We start from the raw sequence: 22146 nt of genomic DNA, 5'->3' as shown, positions 1-22146 counted from the left end.
TGCCACTTTAAGCTGTTTCCACGTTGAATTATATAAACACACACACACACATCTGTAGGCATTCATATGTATGCTGTCTTTTTATAGTTATGTAACCAAGCAGGATGTAGATTTATATACTAGATATTGTGTACTGCCATTTTGTGTAATTTTAACGGAAGTTTCAATTACTACTTAGTAAATTTATTAACACAAATTGAATACTAACTTTAACGCACGAGTCGGAAAAGATATTCGCAGGAGTATGTAAATGGAATTACAAGTATTACATATGTAAGAGTGAGCTTAATATGTTATGCGAATATGTGCATTCTAAATAATTTATATCTTCATTGTGATATTTACTACATAAATAAGTAGTAGATACCATGAAAATTCGATTTCGGTATAATATTTATATCACTGGAGGAGAGTCTGGTATTCGTATTTGGTCGCATTTTGTCGTATTTGGTTTCATATTGTTATATTTTTACATACACTCATATGTATTAGTAATCATATGTAGTGGTAGTCGTATACATGATTACTCATAATTACTTTTGAATTTTTATTCAGATTCGATTAAATATTCGCCTCAACAAGAATATTGTAATCATAATTCGCACTTTCATTCCAATAAGCTTGAGTAATTACAAGAGTAATTATAAATATAATCATAATCGTATTTAAATTCGCATGATTAATCATAATGGTACTTATATTTGTATCTGAATTCTTTACACTATTCGTACACGCTTGAATAACTAATATTTGTTTTCACATTTAAATTTAAATAATAGTTATTATTCATTTCCGCACCCGGCTTCACATTCGGTTTCATTTCTATTCCAAATATAACGAATATTATTAATATTCTTACAAAAACTTCACTTTTAACCTCTCATATTTCCTTCAATGTTTAAATATTTCCTAGCTACTTTCTTTCCCTTCCCTTTCAGTTGCATTCACATCACACGAACAGTTCTTACTGTGATCACCACTTAGAAAAATTACCTTGGTATATCTGTTACAAAGTTCCAGTCACTTCTGTACTTAATCCACCAACTTTCCATGACATCATACTGCAGCTTCTACCAACATGCCAAAGTACTACACTAAACGTTTTGCCATTTTAATTTTGCTTTTTGGCATTTTCTTGTCTTAAGTTGCTTATCAAAATTCTGTACGGTGTTTTGCAGATAATCTGCAATTGCAACATTGTATGCCATGTAACTGTTTATGCTTAGATGTGTTGAGCCAATGGACGTGAGTCCATATGGTGGGATTTGCGAAGGATGTGCCCAGTAGGAAATCACCGACATATTATATAGAATACTCAAAGCTAAGATATTGGAAACTCAGCTCTTCGATAGCTTCTAAGGAGATCTGGTTTTCTAGATCGCAGATTTATCATAGTCCTATATATTTTATAAAATAATAAAAATTATAAGAGCTGCAGAGCTAAACCGAGATGGTACAATCTTCTACAAGAGTGTACAGCTCCTGGCGTACGCCGATGATATTGATATCATCGGAAGCAACAACCGCGCCGTTTGTTCTGCTTTTTCCCGCATGGATAAGGAGGCGAAGCGAATGGGTCTGGAGGTGAATGAGGACAAGACGAAATATCTCCTGTCATCAAACAAACAGTCGGCGCATTCGCGTCTTGGCTCCCACGTCACTGTTGACAGTCATAACTTCGAGGTCGTAGATAATTTCGTATACCTGGGAACCAGCATCAACAACACGAACAATGTCAGCCTCGAAATCCAGCGCAGAATAACTCTTGCCAACAGGTGCTACTTTGGACTGAGTAGGCAATTGAACAGTAAAGTCCTCTCTCGACGAACCAAAATCAAGCTCTACAAGTCGCTTATCATTCCCGTCCTGCTTTACGGTGCAGAAGCTTGGACGATGTCAACATCAGATGAGACGACACTAGGAGTTTTCGAGAGGAAAATTTTGCGCAAGATTTATGGTCCTCAGAACATTGGCAACGGCGAATACCGCAGACGATGGAACGATGAGCTGTACGAGTTATACGACGACATTGACATAGTTCAGCGAATAAAAAGACAGCGGCTACGCTGGCTAGGTCATGTTGTCCGAATGGAAGAAAACACTCCAGCCCTGAAAGTGTTCGATGCAGTACCCAATACATCCAATCCTTAGTTCCATGCTATACCTTATGGAATCTAACTTGCGTATCTCTATTTATCCTTAGTCGCCTGTCAGCTGCTTCGACTTTTATAATCCATAAGGACCTGCTTCAATGGTCGTTCGTTGACTATACATTAGTGTTATTATTATGTCTAGGACTTCGCATAATCTTTAATAATCTTCACTCGATAATCTTAAGCAGTGCATTTTGAGATCATGTCCAATTAACCTTCGAGTGTTTCCTACAGGATTCCTGCTAGTTCCACATATATAGAATATTGTTTGTATAACACAGCCTTGACTGAAGTATGCATATAAATGCTTGTGTACGTGAATTTTGTCTAATATTGTTCAAAAATTCTTTAGATTATTTCAATGTTGACTGGACTGAAATGTTATATTGTAACCGAAACGTGTGTGCGTCTTGTTGCCAAGCTTGGTGATTATGAAAGTATGTAAGCATGCTTTTAAATATCTATATAAGTACATGTGAGCTCATTTTGTGTTGTTTAAGAAATGAGATTTTGTGAGCACCTTCAGTCTCTAACCTCATTCCATACCAGGTCCTGCATGATATAGGGCGACCATAAATGACATTAGCTACTTTTTAAAATCCTTAAATTATCCTTAATTTATATAGATAATATAGGTGACTCTGCTTTAGAAATATGGTTCCCTATCCTATTTTATGGCCTCTTTGAATTTAAAACTCGAATATCTTCAATGAGCTCATAAAATCATATAATGGGCCTGTCATCATTTTTGGAAATCTTTTAAAACGCTTTATATATATTACAGGCCACCCTTGAATGATATATAACTCTAATCTCATGATCTGTAACTAATAACTTTTAATTAATCTGAGAGATTTATTTCTCGATAAATAATTTTTGGTAATTATTCGGACTATTGATTAACTTCACAAGCAATCTGTAATTAATAGCCCCTTGAGAGCTTTTTAAATTTAAGCTTCCTTTGTAAGTGCCCATTTTTTATTATCTCAAAAAATAAAAAGACACCTTTCATCAAACATTCCACAAATCTTTATTAAAGCACACGACAAAACTTGAAAGATTCGATATAAAAAAACTTGCAAATATAACTTACGGCACTCGAATTAAATTAAATTTCCAAAGCTGAGATAAAGTGTATTTAAATGAATTGCTGCCCATTTCCTTTGACTTCCGTTTTAGTGAAATTCCCATGACGTGCCCCAAAGCATTACTCAAATTTACTTGCTATAGTTCTTATTAGATTTTACGATTCTCATTTGGACACTTAAAATGGGCAAATTCTGGCCTAAAACTTCAACGTAAACTCAAATTGCGACTCCTCTTTTCAAATAACTGTACAAGTAAGCGATTCTTGGGGTTGCTGTTAGTTTTTGTATATTTATGCATTTCAATAAGTGATTTTAATTATTTGTCTACTAAAGTCTCGGAAATTTTTCATTTCACCAAATAAAAGCCATAAAAGCGACGCGGCCGAAAATTTAAATGAGTTGACGACTTTACTATTAAAAGGCCAGTCAGTTGTTGTGTATTATTTATGTAAGTCAAGCACAATATGGTTAAAGGAATCCCTCTCGTCAGTGCGGCATCTGAATGAAAAACTTACTTAAGGCCTAACTAAAACACGCACAAAAATTTATGATGCTGAAAATTAGGAAAATGCTCCAATAAAGTTAAAGAATTTGTCTTAGTAGTGCGAGCGAGCAGTAATGGGATAATTGCGCTAATTTCATTGCTGCCAGATATGCAAAGTGAGGAAAAATTAGAGGTAGGAAGAGAAAGAGAAAACAAAATTAACTCATTGTGAGTCTGAATCAAAGAGAGACAACAAAAAGTCTTTCCTCGCTGAGATAGTTTCTACAAAGATAAGACAAACTACTTCCTTTAGATTTCTTCCAGTTTAAATAAACTTGAATTAGATAGTTAAAAGACAATATGTGGATGGTTATGAGAGACTTACGTATATCGCAGCTCACAGTTCTTTGATCAGTTGATCAGGCCAAAAAAATCGTTCACTTAAATTCACTTATCCACTCCACGCCAGACCGCAGAGCGTCAGACTTGTGTGAAAAAACTTTAGCCATTTATGCTGTAATTGCCTTCTTTGTTTCTGTTTTTAGGCACTACTTCTTTTTTTAATTTTTTTATAAAATCTACGTAATATTTTCTGTTCTTAGCTGTAGTTGCCCTTGTTTTTCTTATACGAGTTTGTATATGCCCTCATTTTCATATTTCTCTGATTGCTGTTGCTCCCAGAGCTGCTACTGTTGTTGTTTCTTTTGTTGCATCAGCGACATGTTGTTTATTTGAGCAGCCATCAGCAGAAAGTTTTAATCGGATCGAACGCATTCACATACAGCTGGGCGTATGAGTAATGTGTTGCTGCCTAGAATACCCACCACAAGCACAGCCAATTTCACATGGAGTCGAGGCTGTAGGTACGCATACTTGTAATATAATAAATATGAGACTTTGTTGTTGTTGTACTGATTGTGCGTTTGTGTATTTAAGTTTTCGAATTTTCAGCGTGCTTGGCAAGAGCAATATACATACTCTACTGATGAGTGTGGTGTTGCCAGATCAAAATCTGAGTTAATTATATTTGCATTGATCTTTTCTTGAGTTCCAAATCACATCTATTTGCCACAATGAAAATAATTAGAATGTCTTGCCGGTTTAAAAATTAAGACTTCTACTAATAATACTTTTATTTCGAAACAGACAGTTTGCCAAGTCTATATGTTATGGAAATATCTTGCCATTCTCGAGCTTTATAACTTTAAAGTACGAGGTGGTGAGGAAAAATTCTGCAATTTTTCCGAATTTCCACATTAAGTTTTTATCTCATACCAAAGCTCTTTTCAAATATGACTTCACGGGTAGTATTGCCGGGTTACTGTGGCCTCAGTCATCTAAAAGTCATTGTGTAAAGAGCTTTCCTTTCTCCTTTCCTCCGTAAAAATTCTTTGAACGTATAGAAAAATTATTCGATGAACGGACGAAGAATCTTTATTTTCTGGGTTCCCGCTCAAAATAAGTGCATCCAATACTACCAATGTCGCCGCGATGTCTGAATTTGGTATCCCTGCAAAACTAATACGACTATATAAGCTGACGTTGAGCAACACCAAAAGCTCCGTCAGGATCGGGAAGGACCTCTCCGAGCCGTTCGATACCAAACGAGGCTTCAGACAGGGTGACTCACTATCGTGCGACTTCTTCAATCTATTGCTGGAAAAAATAATACGAGCTGCAGAACTAACTAGAGAGGGTACAATCTTCTACAAGAGTGTACAGCTCCTGGCGTATGCCGATGATATTGATATCATCGGAAGCAACAACCGCGCCGTTTGTTCTGCGTTTTCCAGACTAGATAAAGAAGCGAAGCGTATGGGTCTGATGGTGAATGAGGACAAGACGAAATATCTCCTGTCATCAAACAAACAGTCAGCGCACTCGCGTCTTGGCTCCCACGTCACTGTTGACAGTCATAACTGAAGTTTTAGATAATTTCGTTTATCTGGGAACCAGCATTAACAACACCAACAATGTCAGCCTTGAAATCCAACGCAGAATCACTCTTGCCAACAGGTGCTACTTTGGACTGAGTAGGCAATTGAAAAGTAAAGTCCTCTCTCGACGAACCAAAATCAAACTCTATAAGTCGCTCATTATTCCCGTCCTGATGTATGGCGCTGAAGCGTGGACGATGACAACATCCGATGAGACGACTCTTGGGGTTTTCGAGAGAAAGGTTTTGCGCAAGATTTATGGTCCTCTAAACATTGGCAACGGCGAATACCGCAGACGATGGAACGATGAGCTGTACGATTTATACGACGACATTGACATAGTTCACCGAATAAAAAGACAGCGGCTACGCTGGCTAGGACATGTTATATGGATGGAAGAAAACACTCCAGCTCTGAAAGTATTCGATGCAGTACCCGCTGGAGGAAGCCGCGGAAGAAGACGACCTCCACTCCGGTGGAAAGACCAAGTGCAAAGTGACCTGGCTTCACTTGGTGTTTCCAGTTGGCGCCAAAAAGCAAAAAGGAGGAATGAGTGGCGCGCTCTGGTGGATTCGGCTATAATCGCTTAAAGCGGTTCCTACGCCAAATATATATATATATACTAGTAAACCCGGGCACGCTTTGCTGTGAATAATTTATATAATATAATTTATTTATTTAAATTATTACCTAGGAATATAGTTATAAAATGTATAGTTTGTATTAAAATTCATATATTTATATGATATTCGTCCTGTCCTTGTCAAAATATTAGAGGATATTGAAGTGTGTCAAATGAGCGATGTAGATCTGAAATAATGCTGAGAGTATTGTCCTGCTCTGTGATTTTTATTGATCGATTTTCAACAGGATCGCCAACCATTACGTCACACAAAAAACACTTGCTCAAACAAATTTTTTTCCACAAAAACTAATTCAAATTTAAAAAAATGCAATCAACTACACGTATATAAACAAACACCTGCCGCAATGTAAAAATTTTCAAAAGCCAGCTATGATATGCACCCACAAACCAACAAATGAGAAAATATACATACAATCCTAAATATATTCAAACACTTGCGGTAATGTAAAAATATGCAAAGCCAACTACAGAAAAAGTATACACGTACTGACAAATTTTATCTACACACACAATCGAACATATATTGAAAATGAAATGTAGCGCCATCTATTGTAGCATAGCGCACTTAGCGCCACCAACTGGTGGATAGCTTTTTGCTAATAATAAACAAATAATTTGCAATAAATAAATAATGCGACTATAAGGAGAGTTATAAACTATCCTATCTTTCAAGTTGGACCAAACTGCACACAGTGTTAAAAATTTCATTAAAATCGGTTCAGTAGTTTAGGAGTCCATCGAAAACAAACAACGTGACACGTGATTTTTATATATTAAGATAATACTACCAAAGCAGATCTATCTATTAACCGACCTTGAATTGTAAAAAATATCCTAATAAAATAGGAAGGAATAAGATAAAAACTGGATGGCTACGAATCATATACAGGCATTCCTAGAGAAAGATATATTGTCTATCCATTCTTACTTCTGAATTTACATCTGAAACTCGAACGACCAATTACAACCATTATGCGGTTGAAAGAATAAAGAAATCGGATGAATTTTCGTCTATAAAATTGTTGACAGAGATCGAAGTAGCTTCCTCCCCCGAAGTGGTCCTTAGTTGTAATCCCGAACAAACCGGTCGAAGCGGTTTGAGTTATTAGTTGGAATAAGGCGTCTCTTTGAAAAGCTGATTAATTGTAATCTAGTCCAAGCGTTGAGCGACTGGTATATATACGGTCCCCTAAGCTCGAAGATACTTACAGTGATTGTGATGGATTTCTAATGCTATTGTATTGGTCTAACTTTATCAAAGGGCCTGTTAACTCAAATGCTGCGTAATTTAGTAAGATCTATGGAAATAAAGTCTTTCAACTCACTGTTATTCTTCTTTCATCAAATTGCTTCCAAAAGATATGGTAACACCACAAAGGCATACACATCACTCTTTGCCTCATGTGGCTATCTCGTATTATCGAAAATACAACAACGTACCTTCTTAAATACACATGTGCATAAGTACATACTCAAACAAGCGTGAGTAATGAGTCTACGTTGTACGATTTTCGACGATACTTTACAACCAAACAGTTTTGAACGATGTGCGGCAATGTATTGCAACTTCCAGAATGGATGAGTCCACAGCGCATGCAACTGAAGTACAGTACAGAGCACACTCAGCTGTCGATATGTGCGCTGCCAAGTAATACCGTGCCGAATGCAAGTTATCGAGTTGGCACAATGCTTGCTAGCTTTACAACTACTACATACTTTACTTGGGGGGTCAGGATTGTTTCAGCAAAATGTAAAAGTTTTCACCGAACGAGAAAGTATAGTACAAGAGCGCGAAGCTTTGCAACTGAACGCAGGAAAAAGTGTTGGTTAACAAGATTTGCCGAAACCGATGGCGTAGTTTGCCTGCCAAATGTTTTTGCGGTTTAGAAATGGCGGACACATGTTGGATCTACTAAGTGGTAGGATAGTGGGCAGATCGGTGGTTAGCTGTACTTGTAAGTTTGTGGGTTAGCTGTGTAAAGCAGCGGAAAATTTTTGGTGGCAGTTTGACTGGAAATTGTCAGTTGGTTTGGCAAGTATCGAACGATAGGGGAAACTAGAACTTTTTTGAAGGTCAAACTGGTTTTCGTATTGTAAGTGGGGGGACAAAATATGATGAAAAACTTTAAAAAATACTATGCGTGCCAGAGTAAAAGGTATAGATAAAACCTTAAGAAAAAATTGGTGACTTTTTGACAAAAGATGTTATTTATGAAACTAGATACGGTAACTGAAGTATTATAAAAGAAACTTATAGCGGACTCATCCCTTGTTATACTCTTCTCATTACTCAAACCGTGAAAAGTGGGTTTCAAGCGTTAAATAGTCCAGCTCTGATAACAATGTTAGGGCGCGGTCTAATTAAAGATAGCTTCCAAACGTGATTTTGAAATAACGCACGACTAACTCACGAAATTTCAATCCAATCATTAGAAAATAGACACAGTCGTCATTTGAATTATACCAAATTCCAGATTGCCATGACCATATCCATACCATACCAATGGAGGCCTATATGAAATGGGCAGGGACCATTCATTTCTTCATTTTGCAGTTTATTTAATAAGAACTGTATCAATGAAAGTATTCAACCTCCTTGATTATCTACGTAAAATGAATGAAAAACTCTACGTAATATGCATGTTTTATGGAAAGAGAAGCCAGCTCGAAGTGTTTTAAAGTTGAAGTTAACTTGTAGGTCGAGAAAAGACTCTGGGTATATAAATAGAAGGCTTACTGTAACCAGCGTCTGAACAATTGTGACAGAATACGTTCCAAATTTTTTTGAACTTGTTAAATTTGTGGAACTTCAAACGATATGCGCTCAGTTAAATATATCAGAATTCCAACTTTTTCAAATCGTAGAAGAAATTTTTGAAGTAATTAACTTCACAGTTGGACTATTCAATCTACATACATATCAAGACAAAAAATAGTTTAGATGTCTTCCCGATATCATTTACTATTGACAGGGTATATGAACGGTCCACTTAGCATTGCATTTATGAAAAACGTCAGTAGCTCACCACCAATTACGCACAAAAATCTTTCTCCCATCATTCAAATTTATTTCCTCAACTCATTGCATGAATAATTCAACAGTCAATTTTAGAATCTAATATGAATTTAAATAAATTGATAGACTACGAATGCGGTGAATATGCTAAATAAGCAGAAAGGATACCTGCACAGGTTCGGCAGGTCCATAGAAGCTTATTGATAAGCTGGCGAAATAGAAGCCACAAGCAATAAGGAAATATGAAATTGATGAGCGATATAGGCATGAGGTCCGTCTTTCTTTTTGAAAGCCTTTGGGCAATGGTAAAAAACAGATGCTAAGATATACATACATACATATGTATGCTCGTCATAAAAGTGATTTAAAAATGTAATCAGAAAAATAAAAACCGTATTTTTTCGTGAGTATTGCACACATTTACTCCACACAGCTAGTTAGTTAACAATGAAGTGGGCATTTCACTGCATAGTCTCTCAAGATTCGTAGATTGAAAAATGCAAATGAGCAAAATAGCGAAATGAAATTTGAACCAGAGAAAAAAAATTGATATATTTTTAAGCATATACATGTAACGGTATGCAAGCCCAAGCTTGTATGATAGTAACAGGTATTCTTTCGAACTAAGCTATAGTCTTCATTTCATGAATATATTCATTGTATGCAAATCAATCTTTTCATTCTTTTCTGGTTTGTTTATCTTTATTATTCATTTTCAATTTCTTGCACTTTTTTCCTTTTATTCACTAATTTAGTTTATTTAAGTTTTTTACTTTCCATTTACTTTACTTGTTGGCCTATTTGAGCTTAGTGGTAGGTGTTTTAAAGTTTTTAAGGTCGAAGCAAATGACATCGGGGTGGATTAAGTATATGTTTTAGGTTGCTTTAAGATAGAAATAATTTTGATCCAAAACCCTTAATAAGATTAGTTCCAGTGATTATCCAAAATAAAGGGCAGATCTTAAAGTTCATATCATATTCACTTTTCATTCTTTCTTAGGTTCGGTTGAATTTGTATTAAGACTGATTTTATAGAGCTCCCCGAGGTACAGAGTATCTAGACTTACTAGGTTAGATGATACTGATTTCAATGAATTCATCGAGGTACTGAATAAACTTTATAGGTATTGAGGCTGATTCTTAATCAGATAATAATACTTAGAGAATTACAGCTTTGTCCTTTCTAATGCGAAAACCTATTTGGTCCATCACATATCTGCTAAGATGAGATCTATAATATAAAATAGTTTCTTTGGACTACTGAAGTGAAAATCGAGGAAGAGTATTTAACCTACAATTTCTACCAGGAATTGTTGAGTTGATTCAAACTAGCCTCCTTACAGACGATTTCGACATGCAACAAGCCTTTTAGCAATGCTGTATATACCAATCAGACAATGTCTATATAGTCCGAACTCTAAGAACCAACGAAAATTTCAAATTAAATTAAATGGTTGTTAGATGATTTAAAGAGTTGGACCAGTAAAGGAAACCTACTGCAGTGCTTTAAAAATTAAATATCTCGGAGTCAATCGAATATTAAAATCAAAAACAGTAGAGGAAGCAAATAATGTATCCATCGGAATGCACTGAAGACACCATAAAAGGGCTCAATAAACACTAAAAATTTAAAAATATTTTGTTGATATATATGAAAATTCTCCATACAAAATTTTCAAATACAAAACTAAATGCATATTTATATTTTAGACTCACCGCATTCAGCCGCTGCATGCTCTTCATATAATATACAGTAAATATATAATAGTTCACAGATAAGTTCTTTTTGATTTTTTTTTAACATACATTCATATTATCCCTTTGGGATAATTCGTGCATCACTTAGCCACTTGTGCAGCTTTCAGGTTTATTTTTCTAAGTTATTCATTCATGACTGACATGTCCGCAGAGAAATCAATAGTGTTCAATGATGGAGTGCAAAGTTGACGACCTCGATGTTATGCTTTTGTCTATTACTATTTGTGTTTGTTTTGCTGAAAGTAAAAAAGTCATATTTTTCAATATTAAATAAAGTGGATAGACTAAAAAAATAAAACAACACTATTTCACATAAATAAATGTATTTGTATATTCTATGCAATCTGCTCTAACTAATATATATATATTTTTTTTTTATAGTAACAATCTTTTATTTGCAATCTGTCCTATTAACATTCAGCAAAAGTGATTAACTCATTATAAATAACAGTATAAAATATTAAAACATTGTTTCATTTATTATAATATATCTTAATATATTACTTACTTAATATATTATGTACTTATTTTCTAAAGGGCAAGTCTAGAACATGATATCTTCTCAGTCTTTGGGTTTCTTGAGTATCATCTAGTAAGCATATTGCCAAGGTATTATTGTGATTACTTAGTTTATGGTTAAGATATTTATCGGATAGTCTATTTACTTCCTCTTTTACGTAACGAATTTGTAAATCTTTATGTATATTTTCATTTGTTATAAACCATGGCGCATTTACAATCATTCTTAGTGTTTTTGACTGATAGCGTTGTAAAATTTCAATATTTGATTTGGAAGCCGTACCCCACAGCTGAATACCATATGTCCACACTGGTTTTAAGATCGCTTTGTATAATTTAATTTTATTCTCAAGACTGAGTTCAGACTTCGAGCCAAGGAGCCAATACATTTTGTTTGTCTTAATTTTAAGTTGCTGTCTCTTAGCTTTTATATGATCTTTCCACGTAAGTCGTCGGTCAAGATACATTCCAAGGTATTTTACAGAATTTTTTTGAGGAATAGGAGTGCCAATTATATATACTAATATATGATATTCCAATTAGCTCACAATGCCAATCAGTGTAACCGTAAGCTCTTAAACTCGGCCGACGCAATGTCAATGTTCGGTCAACAAGGACCAAAACCAAAATGTACATAAACGAAGTAGCTACTGTTAACCCAGGCAGATAGGCAGTCAGAAAGCTAGTCATTGAACTATGCATAGTTTGGAGAATAACTGGGGGGATGTAAAGCCGAACTGAAAGCAATTTTGTAATATTGAACGCCTCCAAGCGACAAACACTACAAATGACCTATGATCGGGTGAGAGGCGACAGGTGCCGAGGATAACGTCGTTAGGTGTTACGTTAACTTGACTTTGATATGCAAATTATGCGGTCAGTAATGAAAATATTGTTCGTTGACGAGTCAAGCTGTGAGCTAGAAAGCGATACACGGCTGGTGACAAAGCCACCAGCGCCGACGGTGCCAGCACGCGAGGCGTGGCAATTCGGGCAACAAAGGGCTTGGCTGCCTGACCTGTCATCTGCATACAGTGGCTTTACAAAAAAAGCAATACAAATTGTAGCCACCTCTCTCTCTCCTTCGCAGTTCGGCGCCAGTTGGAGATCCCAAGTGTAACCAGGTCGAACTATGTCAATGTCGTCGTATAACTCGTACAGCTCATCGTTCCATCGTCTGCGGTATTCGGCGTTGCCAATGTTCTGAGGACCATAAATCTTGCGCAAAATTTTCCTCTCGAAAACTCCTAGTGTCGTCTCATCTGATGTTGACATCGGCCAAGCTTCTGCACCGTAAAGCAGGACGGGAATGATAAGCGACTTGTAGAGCTTGATTTTGGTTCGTCGAGAGAGGACTTTACTGTTCAATTGCCTACTCAGTCCAAAGTAGCACCTGTTGGCAAGAGTTATTCTGCGCTGGATTTCGAGGCCGACATTGTTCGTGTTGTTGATGCTGGTTCCCAGGTATACGAAATTATCTACGACCTCGAAGTTATGACTGTCAACAGTGACGTGGGAGCCAAGACGCGAATGCGCCGACTGTTTGCTTGATGACAGGAGATATTTCGTCTTGTCCTCATTCACCTCCAGACCCATTCGCTTCGCCTCCTTATCCATGCGGGAAAAAGCAGAACAAACGGCGCGGTTGTTGCTTCCGATGATATCAATATCATCGGCGTACGCCAGGAGCTGTACACTCTTGTAGAAGATTGTACCTTCTCGGTTTAGCTCTGCAGCTCTTATAATTTTTTCCAGCATCAGGTTAAAGAAGTCGCACGATAGTGAGTCACCTTGTCTGAAACCTCGTTTGGTATCGAACGGCTCGGAGAGGTCCTTCCCAATCATGACGGAGCTTTTGGTGTTGCTCAACGTCAATTTACACAGCCGTATTAGTTTTGCGGGGATACCAAATTCAGACATCGCGGCGTAAAGGCAGCTCCTTTTCGTGCTGTCGAAAGCAGCTTTAAAATCGACAAAAAGGTGGTGTGTGTCGATCCTCTTTTCACGGGTCTTCTCCAAAATTTGGCGCATGGTGAATATCTGGTCAGTTGTCGATTTTCCAGGTCTAAAGCCACACTGATAAGGTCCAATCAGTTTGTTGACGGTGGGCTTTAGTCTTTCACACAGTACGCTCGATAGAACCTTGTATGCGATATTTAGGAGGCTGATCCCACGGTAATTGGCGCAGATTGTGGGATCTCCCTTTTTATGGATTGGGCAGAGCACACTGAGATTAGGCTTTGCATATACATATGTTTAAGTATACAATCACACAAAGCCGTGACCAACTGGCGGGGACAAGTCAATTAATCAAGGCACAATAGGCAAGACAAGCCAAGCCAGCATAAGGTAATGCTACACTGGTGTTAAGGGTCGCCGGCTTTCTCTACAACTATATGAGTAGACACATATATACAAAGAAAAGTAATTTGTCGATGCGGTTGATGGTGTATAGGTTGATACGACACAGTGTGCCGGTCTCGAGAAACTCTGAAAGTTTTACGACAAAGAAATATCCCAGAAGTGCAATGGTTTCGAGGTTCTCTCCTTACGCAATAGTACAGCGAGCTCGCTTCCGAACAGGATTCCAATATTTCTCCAGCAACAATAAGGCGAATTTAAAAATAATGAGTCATGTATTGCAATCAGATATTCAGGGCGGATATAGTATCCTATATCCTATATGGCCGTAATTAGAGGTATTATAAGCTTCAGTGGCAGATGAAGGGACTACCAAATTCGGCAAGACAATCAAGTGAACTCAGGGATTCTAGATATACTGATTAAATCGACGAAAAAACTGAATGTTATGGCTTGTAGATCGTCTGATGTGTGGATCCTTGCGAATTTAGATCAAGTAAAGATTACGGCCAACTCAGCATTAAACTGAACCTTTCGGAAACTCAGCGGCTAACATAGCTCATTATTATTATCAGTCTTTACTTACGATCAATTCAGAAGTGAATGTACTTGGCTTTTTGTAACCGGCACTTGAGAACGAAACCATAAAAATAGATCATCTTGGTGAGAACTACAGTACTACTGTAACGTCACAAAGTCAGGTGTTCTCCTTAGTTATGAACTTAGGGATCCTTTATGTATCGCCTCAAATTCCACGATATTCATCGACCTTTATGGCTCTGACTCTAGAAACTTTTCAACTCCATCCCGACCCACTGTACTAACTGCGTCTGCATGCTGCAGCAACTACCGTATTTGCATTTCATTTAATTGGGTTAATTTGACGACAAACACGGCTGGAAAGCAACCACACCAAGTGCACAGATTCCCTGGCTAAGTGGTAAAAGTGTGCGGGCAACGACGTGGTAGACAACAGGTGACAAAAGCAAATGAATGTTAAGGATTGCAGCAGCACAAAAGGTATGCAAAGCCATGGACAAATAACAGACAGGCACAGGCACATGGTACACCCTAGTGTTATTGGGCACTTAAGTGGTGGTTGTGGGTTTGTCCACGCTTGGTGACAAACAACTAATAATATAAATGTTGTTGACGCCTTCTGTTGAATGCCTGCTTTGTCACTTGTTGTTACCGGTGTTGACACTAGTTAATGATCGGTGGATTTATATAGAAAATCAGTGTGTACAACAAACAGATTAATTGGCGAGTTTAGAGTGGTTATGGGAGTGAGAACGTTAGCTGGCTAATTGGAAGGATGAGGAGGGGTGCAGGGTGTAAAGGTATATTTTATACAAAAGGGAGAGTGTATAGATCAGAGATGAAAATAACTGCAAATGTTGAAGTGACCAAAGAAAATTTGGGTCCAGTTCCTTGTAAGCGGGAATTCTTTGCAGCGAATATGTTAATATTATTGGTTCTTTATCAAAATATTTCTGGACGAGTTCAAGTTAAATATATGTAGCATTCTAATGATACCTATAACTAATATTTTATTGAGAAACGTTTGGAATTTTCGAAACACCTAACTTTTACAATAAATAAATAAATAACATTTGTAGCAATTTTACAATGACATGTAAATAGCGGAAGGAAACCAAAAATTGTAGTAAAAAAGACTATGGCGGAACGTTTGGAAATTTCGAAATACTACAATTTAAATAAACAAAATGATAAACTGTACTCAGAACTTCATAAATGTGTATGTGGAACGTTTTGGAATTTTCGAAGCATTCTGAATAAATTATCAACTATATGTATGAAAAGTAATACGAAGCAACCCGGGTAAAAATTTATTTTTTTATGTGAATATCTGAGTGAAAGAGGAACTATTGAATTTTTCGAAAATATTACCAAAACAATTTTTTTTTTCTGATTTAGGCATAACTATAAGGCTAAGGCTATGCGTTATGAAACGTAATTCGTGAAAATAACGTAAATTTTCTAACCAATACTAATAAGTAAGTAAGGAACGTTTTGGAATTTTCGAAACAAATAAAATAAACTCTAATGTATGCTTGTGAAAGTTAATATGGAATGTAGGAATGCATATTTGCTGTTATGTTTTGATGAAATTTGCTTTATTGCTGTTTGGAAAGAATGGGATAAGAGTAGTAAGCCCACCTAGCAGTTCTAATTATAGTATATACTGCTAGTAATTATTCTAACCGTGCCAAAAACTCTCTTTTTTGACATTCTGAACAAATATTTCCTTCACTCAAGCTCAAGTTATAGTACGCGCGTGTCAGCCCTAATATTTGCAACGATATTCCAATTATGCCCACTATATTTTCCTTCTGCTACTCACTTACTGGACGCCATAAATCAAAAATTTACCTGAAAACAAAACTATTTGGGGTTATGAATATATGAGTATGTAAGTAAGTGTATGTATCTGCAAAGAAAGATGCCGCCAGCCTCCAAGCAGTGACTTTTATAATAAATGTAATAATAATAATGCCACGTGTGCATTATAATAAATGAAAATTCATAAGAATGTGTGTAAGCTAGACGCCCATTAAAACTTACGCCACCACACCGGTGTACTCCACCGACGGTGCGACGCCTACTTCAAAGCCTACAAAATCTCGACCGAAAGCTCATTTTTAGCCGAAAGCATTCGTTTGCGCATTATTTATTGTTCATAAATTCAATTTATGCAAGAAAATTACGCACACAGACACATACTACTACTTAGAGAAAGAGTACACTTAGAATAGGGACTATACACCTATTCACACTCATCGCGTTAGGTGGAAGATAAAGTTTTCCTCATGGTGATGTCGTTGAATGTGGAACGGCATAACTGAGCAAACGAACGAAGAAACAAGAATAAAAACATCTAAATAAAAACAATTGTGGGGAAGGACCAAGGAAATCGCTTTCCAACTTCCGTCAAACTCTTATACTCAAGAAAAAAAGAGGCGCGAAGACGCCAAGTAAGCAATGGAATAGGGAAATTTCGCCGTTGTTGAAAATGACTAGTCAGTGGCGACCGTAAGGTGTTGTAACAGCACTTAAGAAAAGATACCAGTAGGAATTTGTTTAATCATACTTGCTTTTATCAGGTCTGAAGACATTTCAACATGAACTCTTGCCTAAAACCCGAGTGATCTTTTACCATAAAATAAGTTACAAGGCGAACTATATCTTATAGTAGAGTTCATTTAACCAAAAAAATTTTATTAACCGGTTGAGAATTGCAGACACATTAGCGTTATGAAGGAAATATTGGCTTGCTAAAAGAAACTATGGCAGTAAAATATCCAATCAGATGGAGAAAAGAGAGCAGTTCTGTAAAAAGTGAACCTCCGATAGCACATTATCTTAGATATCGGAAGATCTCGGAGTTGGCTCGCCAAACCTTGCGAAGTTCTTGTAAAGCTACGAGATTCAACAAGTACAATTGCTCTCGAATCGTTTATGGTAACCACTCGCTGATTTACACTGACTCATGGTCATATCCGTGGTTACCGAAACTCACTCAAGTTCCAGCAGAGCTTTCATCATTTCCCAACCAAATTTTCTTTTCACTCACCTGTCTCGCCTGGTCGGCTACACACACGCTAATGGCTTAAATGCGCTCAATGCTTTATGGGACATGTAGCCAAACAAGTAAATGTAAATATTTATTTATGAGACGCCAGAAAGTGGTAGACTCCCAAAGGCAGGTAAGTAAGAAAATGGGTGGATGCGAGCGCATATATTGGAACATATTGTTGTTGTTGTATTACTTTTCTTTGCACAGTTTCCTCGAATGAGAAGCGAACGGAGGAGTTTGATAAACACGGCTTTGATTTCAAGCCCTTTGCAAAATGAGTCAATGATTGGAGAAGGAACAGAATAACCAGTTGAATAGCGGAGAATTAGAGTAAAGGTGAAAAATAGGTATAAAAACAGGATAAAAGTGGGCATAAAAACAGTGAGAGAAAAGAGTGAAAGAGATCGAAATGGAGAGAAAAGGTTTTCTTCGGTTTACCAAAGATCAGTGATCCAACCCCCTATAAAAGGTAATTTTATATAAATCTGCTACATAGTATGATTTATAACACTCGAAACCTCCAGCTAACTCCCTTGTTTAAGGTTATCCTTAACCTCAAAATTAAAATGCCGCATGAAACACCCTTTACTAACTGAATTAAAAAGAGGTCTCATTACTAATTATCAAGAAAAGCTCAAATTTATATATGCTTAACCAGCGCGTCTACATTCTTAGTCAGTCAGAGTTCGTGTGTGAAGCCGCCAAGTCGTATTCGCTTTGAAGTGTAAGTACTTAATATTCTCACGATTTAATTAATAAGTACTAAACAACTTCAGAACAAGCGCATTGTGATATAAATAACAACAGCAAAAGCAAAAACAATAAAACCGGTCATGAAAAAATCCCCTAAAGCTTTAGACGCTTATAAATGAAGACTGCGCTGCTAAACTGTGTAGATAATTGAAGATTCCACGAATAGAAGCTGTCGATTCTTATCTAAATATAGATCTCGCTTACTTAGTTGGAAATTTCTTGAGGAACTACCATAATTTCTGGATTTAAATTTTGCAGACCAGCTCTTGAGCTAAACTCGCATCTATTCCATGTATCAAATACTTTAAAAACTAGTATATTTTCTCAGGAGTCTTTGATGTACTTCAAAAGATCGACTATTGACTCCGTAGGCCCCACCAATAACGATGAGTAGCTCATCCAGTGATTGTTCGAGCTCTGCAACATCAGGTATATACTGTGAAGGACCTCAAACATCTCCGACTACGAATCAACAGGAAAGTTTACAAGAAGAAGGAACTAATTCTTTAGACTATACCTTGGCTAGAGCGGATCTATTAGACAATGAGGAACAGTGTAATATTTTACGACGACGTATTACAGATTATGAAATCAAAAATTTCATGGAGGTAAGTATATATTAAAAACTTCTTTGCAGAATATTTCTACACTCTTCCATCTCATGTACTGTTTAAGGTGTGTAAGAGTCCAGAATTCTTGGACTTCAACGTCGAACACTTGCAGCGTATTGTGGAGCATGACGATTTGAACGTAAGCTCTGAGGCGGATATCTATTGGGCCGTCCGGCGTTGGTATAAATATGACGAGGAGGCACGAAGACCCCACTTACCCGATTTGATTGCTTGTTTACGACTAACACAATTCGATGCCGATTTCTTATATTCTCACATAAATACCCTACCAGGCTGTGAGCTACTCGTGAACAAGGCTGTAGAATGGTTGCTCCGACCTTGCGCACGTGGTACTATAACACTACGCTACACGAAGGCTCGCAAAGTGCTGCAAACCGAAGATGAAACCTACTGGATCATTGTACAAACTCGAGGAGATGTGAGTAAACACAGAATTATGAAGAGTATAGATATAATATATATTCCCAATACAGCATAGGTACGTGGACAAATGTCTTATCCGCTATAGCAAAGCTCTAAATGAATGGCAGAAGTGGACCGACATAAAACTAGAGCGCAGTAACTTTTGTGTAGTACAATTGGATCACATTATCATCTGTATTGGCGGCTTAGAACGTAATACCAAGCCGAGCAATCATGTCAATCGCTATAATTTGAGTACAAAAACTTGGGAGCCAATGCCATCGATGGAACAGCGTCGGGTTTACATGAGTGTCGCTTGCTTGGATGGTAAAATATATGTCTGCGGAGGGCAGAATGAAAAATACCAAGCTTTGAACACCGTAGAAGTGTAAGTGGTTTCGAAAAAGAGTAAGACCAAGAGACCGTCTACAGTTCACACATCTTTCTAGGTTCGACACGATTGCTGGACGTTGGCAGACTATAGCTACCATGTCCGTACACCGCGCCGGTGCAGGTGCTGCAGTCTTGGATGGCAAACTTTATGTGATTGGTGGCTTTAATCGTGCGCATTTACGGTCTGTGGAACGTTACGATCCAAAGAAAAATATTTGGACACAATGTGCGGAAATGAATGAGGCACGCGGTTGGCCTGGAGTGAGTGCTAAATGTTGATAAAATCTAACATCTTTAACGAGTATATTTAGGTAGCGGTACATAATGGGCATATTTATGCGATCGGCGGTTGGTTTAATGGCGCAATGAGAACGGTCGAACGCTACAGTTTGTCAGCTAATAAATGGACGACGGTGAGTTTTGTGATTACTGAGCTCAACGAGATTATAATACTTTTTATATACCTCTCTATAAAGATTTGCTGCTTGAATGTGGCACGCGGTAGCATTTGTGGTTTGTCTATGAATCAGACACTATGGGCGATAGGGGGCTATGGCGATGGTGCACTGAAGGACACTGTGGAAATTTATGATGATGAAAATGATGCATGGGTGGAACAGAAAATGTTGCCAGAAGCTGGGCGATATGTGCATTAAGTGTTTAAAAATTTAAGTTTGAAAAATAAAAGTGATAAAATAGGGAAGCATTTTTCTTTATTTCTTTTTTTAACCTATGTAGCAACTCGGTAAAATTATTTTAAGGTGTTTGCAATCAAAAAAAAAAAAACACTTCTTCGTTACATACAAATACTCTGGTTCAGAAGAAAATATTGTTTGTAATTATATGGTAACCCTTTCTTTGTATCTCAATATTTTTTTTTTTATTTTTTTTTATTTTATTAAAAAATAACAACTTAAAAATCATAAAAATAATAATTTTAATTTTTAGTCGCTGGTGGCAACTCTTTTTTAAGCAAATGCCTTATCAAATGCATCAAACCATAGTAAGTTTATTATTAATCAAGAGCATTAAACAAATCTAATTAGATTAATTAATCGGTGAAAGATAGTTGACTACCAAGAGAAAGACACATTTATTTGTTACTTGCCCCTGAGTGGTTTAAAGAGTTGCCAGATTTAATTAAAACTATTTAATAACAATTTTTTGATTTTTAGAGATGTATTTCGTTTACTCTATTCTTCGACGATATATAGAATATACATAGTTTAATATTTCCTATGGATCAACTATTACTTTTTGGAAACTGCATAAAAGAGATGAGATAAAGTCTGGTTAATATTATATCTTCCTTCCGCCTTTTTGTCTTTCGATGTATCGCGGCTATGTATAAAACGCTATAGAGCTCGTATCTGACAATACATCATTGAAAAGTCTTGACATAACCTAAAAAAAACGACGATTTGCATGATTAGTTTGGATATTGCGTTCAGCAGTTATAGACGTGTAAACATGGAGTTCACTAACGCCGAAATTCGCGCTATTTTAAAGGTTTTCTTCGTTAAAGGCAAATCCGCTAGAGAAACGTTCCGTGAGATTAATGGTGTTTTGGGGGATGGCACTCTATCACTTCGAACTGCGGAGGAATGGTTTCGACGATTCAGAGCGGGTAAAAACGACACCATGGATAAGCCAGCCATCATCGAAAACATTGAGTTAGACCGGCATGTGGCATCTCGTGACATCGCCCAGGAGATGAGAGTTCGTCACCAAACCATTTTAAACCATCTGCAAAAGGCTGGATACGTACACAAAATAGCATGATTTGACGCAAAGACACCTTTTGGACCTAATCAACGCCTGCGATATGCTGCTGAAAGGGAACAAACTCGACCCTGACGCCGAAAAATGGTCCACACATGACAGTACCAGGCGAAAACGGTACTGCTCAAGGGCCGGTGAATAGTCCCAAACAGTGGCCAAGCCGGGATTGACAGCCAGGAAGCTTATGCTGTGTATTCGATGGCATTGGAAGGGAATCATCCACTATGACAAGCTCCCATATGGCCAGACCGCTTTAAGCAGGCGATCGACCAGAAGCGTTCAGAATTGGCCAACTGGAATTGTGAAGTGTTCCACCAGGACAACGACAGACCACACACTTCGTTGATGACTCGTCAGAAGCTACGGGAGCTCGAATGGGAGGTTTTATCGCATCCACCATATAGCCCGGACATAGCGCCAAGTGATTACTCCCTGTTCCTGTCCATGGCGAACGTCCTTGGTGGTGTAAAGAATATTGGCAACGGCGAATACCGCAGACGATGGAACGATGAGCTTTACGAGTTATAAGACGACATTGACATAGTTCAGTGAATAAAAAGACATTGGATACGCTAGCTATGCTGTTCGAATGGATGAAAATACACTCCAGCGTTGAAAGTGTTC

The 22146-nt window shown here is 37.2% G+C and overlaps 2 protein-coding genes across 3 annotated transcripts in view; one reads left to right on the top strand and one right to left on the bottom strand.

Annotated features, from left to right (window-relative positions):
* Positions 1-22146, bottom strand: part of LOC105219249 (uncharacterized) — a 705022-nt gene that overhangs the window by 629925 nt on the left and 52951 nt on the right. Inside the window, exon 3 of the mRNA XM_054231964.1 lies at positions 11041-11318. The gene's annotated coding sequence lies outside the window, so the exon portion shown is untranslated. The remainder of the gene's footprint in view (positions 1-11040; positions 11319-22146) is intronic.
* On the top strand, positions 18251-20439 carry LOC105220187 (kelch-like protein 17). 2 transcript variants are annotated; one of them, XM_054231994.1, is made up of 7 exons: positions 18251-18284; positions 18642-18921; positions 18989-19363; positions 19419-19735; positions 19797-20005; positions 20056-20153; positions 20217-20439. In XM_054231994.1, the coding sequence occupies exons 2-7, from the start codon at positions 18700-18702 to the stop codon at positions 20394-20396; spliced, it is 1401 nt and encodes a 466-aa protein (XP_054087969.1). In that variant the 5' UTR covers positions 18251-18284; positions 18642-18699; the 3' UTR covers positions 20397-20439. The 2 variants fall into 2 exon arrangements, with proteins under 2 accessions (XP_054087969.1, XP_054087968.1); XM_054231993.1 differs by lacking the exon at positions 18251-18284 and having other exon boundaries at positions 18333-18921; positions 19797-20001; positions 20052-20153.

The sequence above is a fragment of the Zeugodacus cucurbitae genome, chromosome 5 (assembly GCF_028554725.1).
Source record: "Zeugodacus cucurbitae isolate PBARC_wt_2022May chromosome 5, idZeuCucr1.2, whole genome shotgun sequence".
In the NCBI taxonomy this organism is placed as follows: domain Eukaryota; kingdom Metazoa; phylum Arthropoda; class Insecta; order Diptera; family Tephritidae; genus Zeugodacus; species Zeugodacus cucurbitae.
Note: the sequence above shows the minus strand (reverse complement) of the source record. Positions and strands in the feature narration are given on the sequence as shown.